Here is a 15546-nt window from a genome sequence, read left to right on the forward strand (position 1 = left end):
AGTACAAAATATGTTAATAGTCATGGCTAGGTGGCGTATGCCACCGCCCAATGTAAAGGGTTCAGCCTCATCCATCCATCCATCCATGGAACGGGGTAGAACGGGGGAACGGCTGGGTACAACGCTACATTGGTCTCGACGGTCGCTGACGACTGGTGAGCCATAGTGAAAGCACCCGTCGTTGACATTGGCAGCTTCACCTCTCCCGGTTGCCGCTGCGCGCAGTGAGCGCAGTATGCCTACTTTAGTACACTGTAGTATCGCCGCAGTTGCCCCTCCTCCCCCTCTCAGTAATGTAAACAGATCTCGAAGGCAAAGCTTTTGCTCTCTACATGATGCAACAAAATCGCACATGCGGAAACACGTCATGGCTGCCATGTTTTCGAGCACTTTTATTTCACCAGCAGGATGTTTTGCGAAACAGAAAAACATCCATGACATTTATACATTAATAAAAAGTTGTTGCGGCTATTTTTATGGCCGCAATCACAGCGTTTAATAAAGCAGCCATTCTGCCCCCTAACCTGCACATTTCTGTGGCATGCCTTCACCATCGATATCAGTTATCACTGTTGCTGGCACCCATACACAGTAAGCAGAAAATATTTTGCAGATCAAAAAGTTACACCTTAAAAATTTTCAGACATTTCCCGAATGAATTGATGCGAGTGTAAGTACTGCAGATAACATATTTTCCATCACAAAAAAAAATGTAGTAGTACTTGAAAATTGGTTGCCAATTCCTTTAAGTAGAGCTTCAAGTTGGGCTAGTTGGTTGAATTGAATGAATTATGGGGTTTTACGTGCCAAAACCACGATTTGATTATGAGGCACGCCATAGTGGGGGACTGCGGAAATTTGGACCATCTGGGGTTAATTAATGTGCACCTAAATCCAAATACACGGGTGTTTTCGCATTTCTCCCCCATCGAAATGCGGCCTACCGTGTCCGGGATTCGAACCCGCGACCTCATGCTCAGCAGCCCAACACCATAGCCACTGAGCAACCACGGCGGGTAGGCTAGTTGGTTGACATGCATGGTATACTTTAACTGCGCTAACCCACATGGACAAAGACGAGGCAGGCAGGACGTCTTTTAAGCTTGCTTTGAGTTCCTTTAAGCTTGCTTTTTTTGTTGAAAATGTGGGGAGTTTGACTGTTTCAGCAATTCTCATGGAGATTTGCTCCTGAACCGCCAACAGAGCAAGCTTCCATAAAGCCCTGAATGTTAACATAATTTATTTTTTTGCTTTATTTGTAAAGCACTTTTACACAAATGTCTGATGGAAAAACAGCACGGAGGGAAAGAAGTGATGGTTTGCAAAGGTTGGCTACTGTGTCCCATCAGTGGTGACCTGAAAAGTAGCGGTGAGCAAACACTTCGCGGAAGGTTCAGTCGAGCCCCATGTCTTCGTCGATGTTCTCGTCCTTCTTCGGGGACTTCGTGTCCTTTGCACCCTTCGATGCCTGCAGGGCTTTCACGAATTGAGCCATGTCTGAAATGCACACGGAATAAATATTGTACCTGAGCACAGAAACTAGGCTTGCATTTGCACACAATGAAGCTCGTAAGAATAAAGGCGCTTCAGATATTCGCAAAGAAAAGAAAGCAGCGACAGATGCCATAACATCTCCGGTGCTCACATTTTGTCCCGCATCGCTACTTTTAATCAGAGGGCAACTATTTTCAGCACTCACCATAAAAATACAATTCATCAACCATCTTACCTTGTCCACTTGCTGTTCTTTGGGAAATATCAGTTCGCCCGAAACTCTTAGTTCAAATGAAGTGAGCACAGCAGTAGATGATGCATCTGCCCTTCATACCATGCTTTTTTCTAAGAGCGAAACGACAGTAAGTTGTACCTCGACATAACAAACATAGATATAATGAAGTAAATCTAACGAATATCATACATATCTAAGCTATTTGTGTACCGGATGCCAGTTTGTTAAAGTGAAGTCTAACTATACTAAGTGAAGTCTAACTACCGTATTTACTCGAATCTAGGCCGACTCCGATTCTAAGCCTACCCCCCAAAAGTTCGTAGTCCGAAAAAAAAAAAAAAAAACTTACCTCGAATGTAGGCCGAACGACAAAGCGAGGACAGCATTCGCAAAATGAAACAGCATTTATTAAATTTGAACATGCCGAGCTCATTCTATGTCACCATCGCTGCTAGCCTCGTCGCTATCTTCCTTACTGCTGACATCTTCAAACAGTGCGCTATATTCAGTACCATCCAGCGCATTAGAGATGCTGCATTTTTGGAAGGAGCGCACGTTGCGGCGCACGCAAAAACCATCTCCCGTGGCCCCCTCCAACGACAGACCGATGCCGAAGTTCCGCCCAGCTTGAACGTTTGAGGATGCCTCTATATACGGCTAGCACAACTACAGTATTGACTCGATTCTCACGCTTCCTCGATTGTAACGCGCGCCCGTTTTCCGTGAGGAAAAATTTGGAAAAATAGATTTCCTCCCGATGCACTGATGTTGCGATTAATAAAAAAAGTCGCAGTTTCGCCCGAAAGGCGATGCATCGAGTGCGGTAGCAAATTAGTAGACCGCTATTAACAAGCACGGTGTCACACGCGCTCAAGCAAACATGAACACACCTCGCTCGTTGACCGCGGAAACGAACTGTCAAAACGCTGGAGACGAAGCGCGCCTTCGTGCTAGCATGCCTCTCGCTTCAACACGGCGAAAACACGGCGCGCGGCGGACTTTACCAGTCGCAGATTGCTTTCAAGATAGGGCCAAGCCTGATCGTATCGCCGGAGTGGATCGTCGCAGATTACGTCCTGCTTCGGTCCACTGAAACCGTTCCGCATTGCTTTGCTGGCGAAAATCCTCTCCTTCTGTTATCGCCAGTCCCGCTCGCAAATTTCGGATTCTCCGAACGCCCGTGATGCGGCCCGATTTTCGTCCGTCTCCGCACAGATGATCACTTTCCTTTTAAATGCGGCATCATGATGAACTCGGTACTTCATGCTGATAGATAGAGCAGACGCTGAGAACGTGAAGACAGACGGTAGACTATTGCCTAAGCACGTGTACTGCAGCACACGGAGGAAGCTTCCGCATGCTACAGTAGCTAGGCACGACGCGCGTGCGAGGCGGCCTTTTTGAAATGCCGACACAGATTTAGGGTCGTGTTGAAAGTGCGCGTTAGATTCGAGTAAATACAGTATTCGTTTAGAAAGCGGCACTATAGTGGCATCGCCCATTTGGTGCCATTACGATAACGCCACACCGCGCGCCGATGCTGCACCATACCGATACTACCGATACGACGCAGGTCAAAATGGCGACGTCGCTCGTGTACTTCAGCTGGCTACTGGCGCGGCTAGTAGCGGCTGCGATACTGACTTTCTAGATAGCGCTAACTATGCACCATATTTATCAGTTTCAGTTAAAAACTAGCGCGTTTTTTAAAATCCTCGAATCTAAGCCGACCCTAGAGTTTCGTATGTGATTATTTGAAAAAAACTATCGGCCTAGATTCGAATAAATACGGTATACTATAAATGCCCAAAGCAGGCATAGGACCACTGAGAGGAGCACAGAAAGTGTTACAACAACCTCAGGTCACGTGTGACTGTCGGTCCCATTTTTTCTGTACAACCCACTCTCCTCTAAAATGCCCTCAGAGCCAACAGGGTAACTGCAACAAATAAATAATGCAGCCGACCCTTCCAGCAGCTGTTGTACACACTTTCTACACTAGATTACAAAACACAATGGGACACAGAAAAAGGCACTTGAAACGTGCACCACAACGTCACTGCGACTGAAAACACACACTATGGTGGCAAGCTCACCTCCAGAGTTTGCAGCCGCAACAACACTGTCGTCCATGCCAAACTGCTGCATCAGGGGCCCCAGCTGCCCAGACTGCAGCGCTGTGCTGAACATGCTCAGTGCCTGTGTGGAGGTCAAGAAGATTCACACGTTCAGCTTGGCACAGTATTTGACTGGTCATGATGATGAGGCAACAGCACAGAGAGAAAGGCACCTTGCAAATGCCATTTGCTGATGCGCGATAAGACAGCTCATGCCTTTCCGCACAACAGAGAGCTCCCAGTTGCTACAATGAAGCAGAGCTACAACTGGCAACTTTATAAAAAAATTCAGAGCAGGCATTCAACCCTCACCCCACACTTAGATGACACTCGCAGGAAGTTAGGGGCCCTTGCTCAGGTTTACACCGAAGTTAGAAATGGCAGCAAGAAAAATTGCAGGACTTCTAAGCACAGGTAGGAGTTGATGCTTGCACGGATGAAACATACCAGTATCTCAAAACTGTACTGCCTCTGTGAGCTCACCCTAGTGTTGCAAGATGCTTTATGGTGATCTTCATACTAGTTGGGGAAGGTAACTACAGTAGACTTCCGTTAATTCGACTCCGGTTAGTTTGGGCAGTGTGTCTTGGCATTTTTTGTGCATCTTGCTTGTTTATTTCAACCCACAGGCTGATTCTATCGATTTTGTCGGTGCCGTCAGGGTCGAATTAATGGAAGTCAACTGTATAGGCCCAGAGATGATGCAAAGTTGAAGCAGTCGGCTCATTGCTCGGCATAAAGCAAATAAGAATACAGCCCAGGAATGATAAGCCAAGGGCGGTGGTATCTTCTAGAATTACCATGTTCAGCTTTCTGTTGAACTCGCTCAGCTTTCTGTTGTTCGAAATTTCAGACGTAGCAGTTTTTCTACAAGCAATAAACGGCACAGCTGTTACAAAAGCAGCACCTACGCTAAACAAACCCCACAGCACTTTCGAACAAATAAAATATTGCGTGAGGAAATGAGTAAGCACAACACAGATCTGCAGCAAACATTACTTCAAGGCCTGCCATGTGAGCAAGTTGGACAGTTTCCTTGTGTGAATGTTAAAGCCTAAATGATGGTAAACTATCACAAGCTGCTTGTCTTACATTTTAAAAAGTGAAACCAGAGGTAAGGGCAAAGAGAGATCATAAAGGGCAGGAAAGTAAAACCGTTGGCAAATTACAAGAATGAAGTTAAAACAGAGACTGAGATCAGCTTCACAGGCAGAGATAGATGTGAAACGTTCAAATGCTATTGCACAGAGTACCCCCTAGATAAGAAGCAAGGGGCCATGTATTCTTTTTCTACGTGTCAGTCGCTGGTGGTAGATGCCCAGCCACCAGGTTGCTTGTATACCAGTCACCTGGCATACCAGCCAGTATGCCAGCCACAAGTTTACCAGTAGCTACACTCATGAACAACTTTCTGTAGCAATGAAGGGAAAGCTACATAGGCCCCCAAGCTACTGCACATGTACAGCAGAACCTTATTCATACACTGTGAAAAGAAAAAAATTCGAGAAAAAAACATACTAACTGTGAAAACATACAATACAAAGTCACTAAAAAATTTGGCCGACTCAACTGAAGTTGACATCTACGTTATGCGAAGTGTCACCCGAATCGTTGCAGCAGGAGACGCCAATGCTCACCGAGCTGGTGGGACCCGAGCGGCCAGAGACGCGCATTGTCGTTTTTGTGGCTTCAGCAAGCTTAGGTTTGCTCTCCTCAAATTCAGCCTCGGTCAGCAGCTTCTTCGAGCAAGGCATTCCGGCAGGAAGTTTTGACATGCCCACTCGACACGAATTATTGCGGCACGAGACGAGACGCCGATGCGTGTCGAGCTTGTGGGGCCTGAGCGACCGAGACATGTCATTTTTCTATTGTGTTTTCTATGCTCACTTCGTGCCACCTGCAGCAACGAAAGGTGGCGCGTTCGGGGTATCGCCTATTAAAAGCGTGCAGTACACTTCTAACTGCACTATGCCCCACGCTCTGTGAAACAGATAGATGAAGATGCTTATCACAATAGGACTGGTGGCGAGAGCTATGAATGTGGCATGCGACAACCTGGGAGGAGATTTGCTGGTACTGGAATAGGAAACTGAGTGTGCGCTGGCGTTTTTCAGGAGAGACAGGCGGGTGAGTATTGCGAGGAAGCTGCTGTGGTGGGCAGCTACTGCTCCCAACCGTGCGCACCTCGCACCTTTTGTTGTTTACATTAAATCTAGCGGCCAGGAAACGTATCACACCATCGCAGTGTGGTGATGTACTGAACGTTGGTGTTTTTGGGGAATATGTGAACCGGTAAAAAAGAAGCGTAACTGTGTTGGGTCATTTTCTTGTGTTCTCGATCGTAAACACTACCGCCGGGAAATCGTATGTAACGAGATCGTATGGACAAGGTTTCATTTACTGTATTACAGTGGCAAGTAGTGCAGCCGAGTATGAGAGTGCTTTCCATTTCAGTTTTTCAGAGCAGATACTAAAGCAGCCTAACTTGCTACTTGCAATAGTATCGCATTTGCCAAATACAGAATAGCAAAGCAAAAAAAAAAAAAAATTCAAATTTAGCACTAAGTGTTATATTATGTGCCATTTTAATACAAACACTATAGTAGTAGTAAATAAGATATTTCTGTTTCCGGTTCCCTAGCTGTAAACACAAATGAGACTGTAGGACTTTTTTTCAGGAGTGCCATTACACATGCACTTTGCCTCTGTAGCTTACCCTTCCTTGCCAGAGAAAGTCTATCGCAAGTATATAGACTTGACTAGACTGTCCTCGCACTGCTACTAGAATGCGTCTACGTGAGGTGAATGACCTTATAGACAGGATACATCTAGCCGCCACCCACAAGTTAAAAAGTTCCACGCATTCTCACATATGTGAAGGAAATGCGCTGCCGTGTTACAGTAGTTAGGCAGCACATGCTTGTGCAAGATGGTCTGCTTCCTGATCTCAAGGCCAGCAGGGTGGGAAAGTGGGGTGGAAGGAGGCAAAGGGTGGGAATGCAACATTTCTGAAACATTAACTAGGGGGAAATGAAACACTAGTGCCTGCGGTGTTTCATCAGACAGTGGCACTTGATCCAGCATTGTAATCATAGGAAGTACAGGCACCAGTGCCTATAACATCAGTTATCAGTACATTTGTTCCAAGTGCAAACTACTGTGTCATGTATTACAACAGTGTCATTTACAGAGACATCACGCTTGCGTTTTTGTCGCAGAGACCCCACAGCGAATTTTTAGCGCTGTCAGCGTGTATGCTTATAACAAATATTAGATACTACAAAGGTACAATAAAACGCCGTTAATGCAGTTAACTTGAAGGTGAAAAAAACAGGAATAAGTACAGTAGCCGACCGATTTTCCAGACTTCGCGGGGACTGAAAATAGTCCGAAAATCGAGCAGTCCGAAAAACCGAACAGTCCAAAAAACTCGCCCCCCCCTCCCCCCCCCCCCCAAGAGAAAAAAATGATGAGGCTTAGAGCGGCTTAAGAAAAATGTTGCAGTTTCGCCCAAAAGGCGCAGCATCGATTGCGATAGCAAATTAATAGACAGCGATACGAAATAAGGATGTTAGTTTTATCGGCCATATAAAGTTGTAATATGCGCTTAACTAAGCACGGTGTCACGTGCGCACAGGTTACATGAACACATCTCGCTCTATGACCGCGGGCAAATTGACCTTCGCGCTGTCTATTCTCTCGCTTCAATGCGAACGTCGAAAAAAAATGTAATAAAAAAAAACGGCGCATACGAAGCTACTCGCACTCGGCACACGCCTTTTGTACCCATCGCAGATAGCGGGTGCACACTTCGGCCACATAGCAGATCGCTTTCAAGATACGGTGCCTGCACGGCAGCTCCTTCGGCAGTAGCCGCAAGAGCTGAATGCAACTCCCCACCGTCGCCGCTGCCTTCTCCCCGTGCCCCGCGAGCGAACAAAGTCCGCACGCGCCTCCGGCCGCCTTCCTCTCTATCCTCTCTCGCGTGCGTGATATTAAATTGCAGTTGCCGGCTGACCCTCGCAAGCTTTCACCCGCACACAGCATACGGCGCAACCGAAACTTAAAAAAACAAAAACAAAAAAAAAAACGGATTCCGTTTAAGTGACACGACGGTAGTGCCGAGCTGACCGAACAAAAAAAAAAAAAAAAAAGCAAGTGCCGCTTTTTGGAACGTTTTGTCGGCCAAGGAAGAGCGGGCATGGCCTCGGAGACCAAAGAATAGCGTGCGTCTACTGATCTTTAAGGCTATACAGGGGGGCACTGGAAGCCAAGCCCGGCCAAGCCAGCGAAAAATCTAACATGGCGGCCTCCAAGATCGGGAAGTGTAGCTCGGAGCGAGCGATTTAGTCCGGAAAATCGAACATTGGCACCTAGATTCGTCCGAAAAATCGGTCGCGAAAATGCATTAGCTCTATGGGAATCCTGCCGGTACATCTATGAAGTCCGGAATATCCAAGTCCGAAAAATCCGTCGGCTACTGTATAAAGAAAAGTGAAGTTTTGAGATAAGTGAAATTGCAAAAGTGAATGCTTTATTCATCCCAGTTAGTCGGGGAATGGATTCTAGATAACAAGCTATAAAAAAGTAGCCTGTTAGCCATGCATAGACCAAATGGAGCCTCTCCAAAGTGGGGTGAGTAATGTTTTCAGTTGATCACTTTCGCGATTCAGCACAGGACAGGTCAGCATCTAAGAGCCACAATGTTACTAGCACTGTACCAAGACAGCGTGCCTGGCACTGAATCAGATGATTGATCTTAATGCAAGACTTGAAGCCCATCATCCAAGGAGTCCACAACCCGTTCCGAGCATGCAAAAAGATTACACTGCTAATGTCTGTAGCGTAATGAATTCCGGACAATTTAACTTTGAAAACCGAAACAAAACAGCGGAAAAGCACAACTGCCACACCTTTAGCAGACGCCCCCAAGTGACATGTTGTTTACGCATCACCGTCCTTATCAAGCTGCAATCTTGCTGAAACGCTCGCATGCTCGCCTGCTCACCTGGTTTGGGCACAGCGCGTGTAGACTGATTGCACCGGCTCAAAAGTGACAATTGTCTTGCTTACGATTAATATGCTGTAATTACACTGTTGCATTGCTGACAGCATCCCAAATGTGAGTGGTTAAATAAAAGACAACTATGAGTTCACTGCAACAAAGTGGCAGCAAGCAGGCAACCAAGTGCATGCTAGCAATGATAGACAGAAAATTGAGGAAGAGAAAAAAGTGGCGTATGGCTCAGCCAGCACGATCGCTCATCAGTGCCAGGTGAAAGGAAAGTGCAAGTGACACTGCCCTGTCGCCTACAAGGTGGTACAAGATGTGGGGATTGAGGGAGGCGCTGACGCCATTGCGCGGGTTTCACCTGTTCTGCCGTCCCTCGCCATACCCGCCCGCTCCCAACCGGTTCCAGCGGTGGCGCTCCACATGCGGTGGTTTGCGGTTAGGGCGGGGCGCTGACGTCACTACACGGCTGCGCGTTGGCTGCTAGTTACTGAGCGTGGCTCTCTTATCTCCGGGACCGGCGCAGGGTGCGTACATGCTTTCCTCATGTCCGCCGACACCTTTGTGACTAGGACTTTAGCTCGCGCACAATGCCTTTGCCCATGCGGGGAGGGCGTATTTTGTGCTGATCCTGTCCTGACACTAAGCCGACGAGCGGTGCCTAGTGCTCGCGCGAGGTCGTACCACGCCGAGCCGCACTTGACGAAAGCCCAAGCCGAAGGAGATTGCCCAAGCTCTCGCAAGTTGACCCATTGGTTATCGCCAGAGCAAGTAGCATAGCCGCCGGGACTTTTCCTAGCGGTGTGTCCCAGCTTGAGCCTGTGCTCTCGCAACAACGTGCTATAGGTGCCCGTTTCTGTATTTTCGCCCTGGTGCGGGACCCCTTTGGTTCCCCGCCGCGCAGGCGTTTGTGCAGTGCTGGTGCCGACGAATTCAATAAACGGTTTCCGTTAACTCGGGGCATTACTGTGTTTTTGCGTGCGTCCCTCAGTAGGCCCTTGCGGCCTAAGCTCGCGCGCAGCGGTGCTGGGCCCTGTGACGCGGCCCTGTGGCTCGCTAAGCTCGAACCCGCGGTGGTTGGTCTCCTGTGAGACACTAAGAACCCACAAGACAAACCGCCAACAATCGTAACTGCACTGCAAAATTTGGTGCCATTTCCTCCCCTTGTTCATGGAACAAATAAGTGGTGTCCCAAACAAGCAGCCATGATGTACTTTCAGCTTGAGCAATCACTTCCGGTGCATGCCGCCAGCAAGAGATTGGTGTCTGTCACTCAGAAGGAGCCATCACTGGGCATGGATTTGGACACCACGGTTGGGCACTAGTTGCGACTACGACTTTATCTCTGACACGACTTTGATCAGCTTGGAGCTAAATCCTGAGGTGTGCCCAACTTCGAGTGAGAACAGGCAGGTTAGTTGCCCAATAAGCACCAGTCCAAGATGGTATTTTCAGTCGAGATTTCAAGATACAGTTAAACCTGGATATAACGAAATCGACAAATTCCTAAAGAACTTCGTTATAAAGAGGATTTCGCTATATGCAGGTTCGGCACGAAAATTCGAAAAAGAAACGCTTACCGTATTTACTCGATTTTAACACGCCCTCGATTGTAACGCGCACCTGTTTTCCGTGACCAAAAGAGAGGAAAAAAAATCCTTTACAGTACCACGCACCTCATGCTTTCATACAGAAATACAACTATCGCTCAAGATCTACTCCCAATACACTAAAGTTGTGACGAACAAAAAAGTCCCAGTTTCGCCCGAAAGGCGAAGCATCGATTGGGACAGCAAATTAGCAGACAGCTATACGAAATAAGGATAATAGTTTTATCGGCCGCATAAATTTGTAGACGTTCACTGTCCAAGTAAGTTGGTAGACCAATGCCTAAGCACACGTACTACAGCACATGGTCGAAGCTATGGGAGCTAGGCTCGAACTGCGTAGAAGGCGGCCATATTGAAATGCCGATGGCGATATGGTAGCGCAAATTTGAGGTTGTACTTGATTCTAAAGCGCAGGCAATTTTTGGACCCGTTTTATCAGGTCCTAGTGTCAGGTTAGTGAAGTGAAGCGCAGAGACTTGCGCAGTAACCAAAGAGTGGCGCTGCCAGCGCGTTGAAAAAAAAAAGTTTTTTTTTCATTGGCAACATCAACTTGAAAAGGAGAGTTTCGGCTTGGCGGGCTAGGCCAGCTGCAGCAAGCGGCGGGATCAGGTTTGAATGAAGGGTGGGGGAAAGGTCACTCCCGCGGCTGCAAGATCGCCGGGTCGAGGGATGCAGGCCCGCCTTGCGCACGCTCGCACACACGCACACGTGTGCTCACTCTCGCCTCGCAGTCACCGTGAATTCGAGTGCACCAAGTGCAACGCCGTCACTTCGCATTCAGTCGCGGTGGAGAATGTGCTTCCGGTTGCTGCTCGCGCAAAAATGACAAAATTTGGGACGAAATCTCTAGGTTGTCAGCGGGGAAAACTCGTTATTTTGAGGGAGTCTCCCGCTGCCACTTCGTTACGTAGAGGTCTCGAATACATGTGCTTCTATGGAGTAACGGCAATGAATAGAAAAACTTCGCTATATCCAGAAATTCGTTATATGGAGGTTCGTTATAAGCAGGCTTAACTGTATCTGAATTCCAGCACTTTCAAGATAAGGGGTGAAAAATACATGGAGTTGACACCGCCGAGAGAAAAAGTTTCCACTTTATCGATATTTCGAGATATCAGCGTTCGAGATAACGCATATTAACGGTGTTCGCAAGCCGGAAGTGACTTCAATATAACCAGACAAAAAGAGCCAAGAATAGAGGAGCCGAAACACAAGCCTCAATGTAGGTAGCATGGCACCAAGTAACCAAAGCTGGCAATACTGCATATGAAAGTGTGCAAGTCAACAAATGTCTTTGTAAGGCCTGTACTTCCCACGTCCCCTGTGGTAGGTGAACGATGGCTTCACCACGTTTCTTCCTAGTAAGTTTGTATGAGACCTTCCAGCTAAGGATAAGGAAAGATGTGGTGCAGGTGTGTGCTGAACTGAGGTGGTTAGGGCATGTTCTGAAGGTAATCAAACGACACAAAAGACGGGCGGGCAGACAAAGGCCGTCTACAGACAGCAGACCATTGTCTACACTATGTCCGATCTTTGGCGCTGTTCGACAATCGTCAATGATGGGATGGAGAGGGGGATGCTTGGGGAGGGAAAGGGTTATGCGCAGGGGGTACTCTGCTGTAGTACCTGCTGAAACTGTGGGGATTTGATGGTGTCCTGGAGGTGTTCGCTTACGTCGGGTTGCTTGCCGGACTCGGTGGTCGCGGGCAGCAGCTTCTCGACGCGCGACATCAGCTCCTTGTTGTCCAGCAGAGGCTGCAGCACCTCCATGTTGATGGCCGTCGACAGGTCCACTGCAAACACAGCAAATGAACACATAAGCGCCACCGCAGACATCACATCCACATGTGAAACACTCAAGGTTCGAAGAATCAGCTGAGGGCCACACAAAGTCTCTTTTAAGCCCACTGCAAAGAACAAGTACATTCATTGCAAAAAGCGTGAAGGCTGTCGCACTCACCACCAAAGCATGTTAAATCTTATGTGTACAGTTGAATCTCGATAATTCAAACTCGAAGGAGCCCGAAAATTTGTTTGAATTAAAAGAAGTTCTAATTAAAGGAAGGACATATTTTTGAAGTATTCCACCAGCACCATAGCATGAAGCACGAACGGTGCAAACTGTGAAATATCGCGGCGCGCAAGCGCATAAAGAGCGCAACTGCCCACGCCAGCCAACGTCCCGATGACGGCAGAAAACGAATCTTCGGGGCGGGCGCGCGCGGAGACAGTGGAAATTGAGGGAGGAGGGCGGCAGGGAAGCCGATTTGGCCTCAGCAACTCCGCCGCTTCGGTGACTCCCCTCGCTCTCTCTCCCAACTCTCTCGCAGCTCCCTCATCTTTGATAGTCTCCGCGCGCGCGCTGCCGTGCCGGCGCCGACCCAGCGCCAGCATAGCCCGCTCCCTGAAGTTTCGTTTTCTGCCGTTATCGGGAAGCAAGCGTTTGCCGGACTGCGCCTCCGCCGCTGCACTAAGGGGTCTCTCCAAAGCTTTTGCTGTATGGCGTTTGAATGAAGGGAGGGGGAAAGGTCATGCCCGCAGCGGCAAGATTGCCGGGTCGAGGGATGCAGGCCCGCCTCGCACTCACACGCACGCACACATGCGCTCGCTTCGCATTCCGCCGCGGCGGAGAAGGTGCTCCCGGTTGCTGCTTGCGCAAAAATGAAAAAATTTGGGGCGAAATCTCTAGGTTGTCGGAGGGGAAAATTCGTTATATCGAGGGGGTCTCCTGCTGCCACTTCGTTACATAGAGGTCTCAAATACATGTGCTTCTGGAGTAATGACGGGGAATAGAAAAACTTCGTTATATCCAGGAATTCATTATATGGAGGTTCGTTATAAGCAGGTTTAACTGTATTTCAATCCTAAAATTAACGTTCGCCAGATAATTTCACCTGACTTCAATGGTGACCCCGATGGCAGTCCCTTTAGTGGCAGTGTCTCTCTCAGCAGAGGTTAGACTGACAGCAGTTGAAGCGATGCTCGGGTCTGCGGCCGACCAGCCGGCAACTACCGCAAGCACGCGTGCCAATTCTTCTGTGTGCTTGCATGCGGATAGAAAGCTCCGAACTGCACGAATCTGCGTGGCTGAACATTGAACTCGCATATTCAATGTGATCAGCGTGCCTTCCAGTGGCTAATCAAATCAACCTTCGCACATGCTCTCGAGCTTTTCATATGTGCTGCTGTTGTAGTTCCCTCTGTCAGCATCACATTAGTCGTTTCGATCAGTATCGTCGACCTGGATGAACCTTGTACCGATAGAGAGTGTGTGATGTGGGAAGGATACACGCGTCGTCATCAACCATGGCCGGGTCATTCATGAAGGTACCGATGTCTGAAAAATCAAATGTTAGATATTCGATTTGCTAATTGAACTATTCGAACATTCAATATTCAATCTGAAAACAAATATTCGAGTATTCGCACACCCCTATGTAAAGCTGGTGGGGTTCCATTACAACGGCACGGTGGCAGCATTCGAAAAAATGTCACAGCATATCCACGGGGTGAATGATGATGAGTGGGCGAAGCTCCGGAGGGAATCATCGGATCTCCCGCTTAAGGGGACGCTAGCACAAACGCGTTAGAAACGTGCAGTACTCTCTAGTAAGGGGGAGCGGCCACAGCGTCTTACGCAGCCATTTACACATGCCTGAACGTGCACCGCGTTTGCCGACGCCATCACATGATTGCTGAGAGAATATACCCCCCGTATTCATAAACGCTCCTCGACTTGAACTTGACTTGCCACCGCTTTGGGCAGCGCGTTCGAAACGCGTTGAAGGTAAGGCGGAGAGGCCACAGCGTCTTACACCAGCTTCTTACACGGGCCATAACGCGCTAGCACAAACGCGTTAGAAACGCGCTAGAAACGCGGCCTTTCGTTAATGTTGGGTATTTATTGCCATCGTGGTGCGTGTGTCCATGTCCGCTTCGTGGCGTAGTGGGCTAACGCCGCACGCTCGGAAGCGAGGGGTCCCTGGTTCGATTCCGCGCTACGGACACAACTTCGGAATTTTTTTTCTAATTTTTCTCAGACTGGTTACACCCTACTACTACGACGACGGGGACGAACGGGTGCCGCTATAAGGAGTTTCGCCCCTAAAAAGATATTCTGACGCCTGCGACAACTTGCACCGGCCACATTTCATCACTGAATCTTATGCAACCCTTAGCCTTTATCCCTCATATCTCTGAACACTGATATAAACTGTGGCACTCACCATTGACAGATTGTTCCTTGCTGGCCTCTGCTCCAGCTGACTCAGATGGCGGGACTGCAACACAGTGAAGCAAGACGATTAAAAAATATTTTCCATGGGGAAGAAACACTAAACAAATACAAAGCTGCCGATTCACCGCAATTGCAGGATAGCATTGTTGATGTGGCCCCAGACAATACATTAAAATACTGTCAACTGTGGCGCTCTTTCACTTCACCTTTCATTTCTTGCTAATTTACAAGCTGTCCAGTTGAACGAACTTGGAAATTGTCTCATAAGTATCAAAGAAAATGAGCCATTTTTCTTTTCACCCCCTTTTCTTAACAAGTTTTGTATTACACAGAAAATACTCCATATGTCATTCTATATTTGTATTACAAATCTATCACTCTACATGTTTTGTAGTGAAGTGCCCTTTAATCTACGACATCTACAAAAGAGCTTCTTCCTATACAGTGGAATCTCATTGATACGATCTTCACAGGAACCGCAAACTAAAATGATCATTCGAAAATCGTATTATTCGAAATACCGCATTTACTCGCCTAACGAACCCACATTTTTTTTTTCAGAAATGTTGTCAATATGGGGGGGGGGGGGGGTTCATTACGCAGGAAAGAGAAGAAAAGTTACGACAGATTTATAAGAATTAAAATTCCATATCACGATGTAGATAACAAACTCTCTATTAAAACCTTACCTTTTTAGTAAAAGTGCGTACACAATGCATATGTAACCAATTTTTTTTATTCATGTCACTAACCGACCATTTGTTGGTGCTCCAACTCGCTACTACTGTCGTCACTCTCCTCACGAACGTCGCTTGCTGCTTATTCATCGTCATCGGCCTACA

General features: G+C 47.7%; 1 protein-coding gene across 2 annotated transcripts in view; it reads right to left on the reverse strand.

Moving 5' to 3' along the window:
• Positions 1-1220: 1220 nt before the first annotated feature.
• LOC119450406 (proteasomal ubiquitin receptor ADRM1-B) overlaps positions 1221-15546 on the reverse strand; it is a 30761-nt gene continuing 16435 nt past the window's right edge. Inside the window, exons 6-9 of one of the 2 annotated variants that reach the window (XM_037713842.2) lie at positions 14694-14747; positions 12142-12260; positions 3826-3928; positions 1221-1497 (exon numbers count right to left, since the gene is read on the reverse strand). In XM_037713842.2, coding sequence (XP_037569770.1) covers positions 1394-1497; positions 3826-3928; positions 12142-12260; positions 14694-14747 — 380 coding nt within the window. In that variant the 3' untranslated portion in view covers positions 1221-1393. Of the gene's footprint in view, positions 1498-3825; positions 3929-12093; positions 12261-14693; positions 14748-15546 lie in introns of both variants that reach the window. The other variant, XM_037713843.2, reaches the window with a different exon arrangement.

The sequence above is a fragment of the Dermacentor silvarum genome, chromosome 4 (genome assembly GCF_013339745.2).
Source record: "Dermacentor silvarum isolate Dsil-2018 chromosome 4, BIME_Dsil_1.4, whole genome shotgun sequence".
NCBI classification, from domain to species: Eukaryota; Metazoa; Arthropoda; class Arachnida; order Ixodida; family Ixodidae; genus Dermacentor; species Dermacentor silvarum.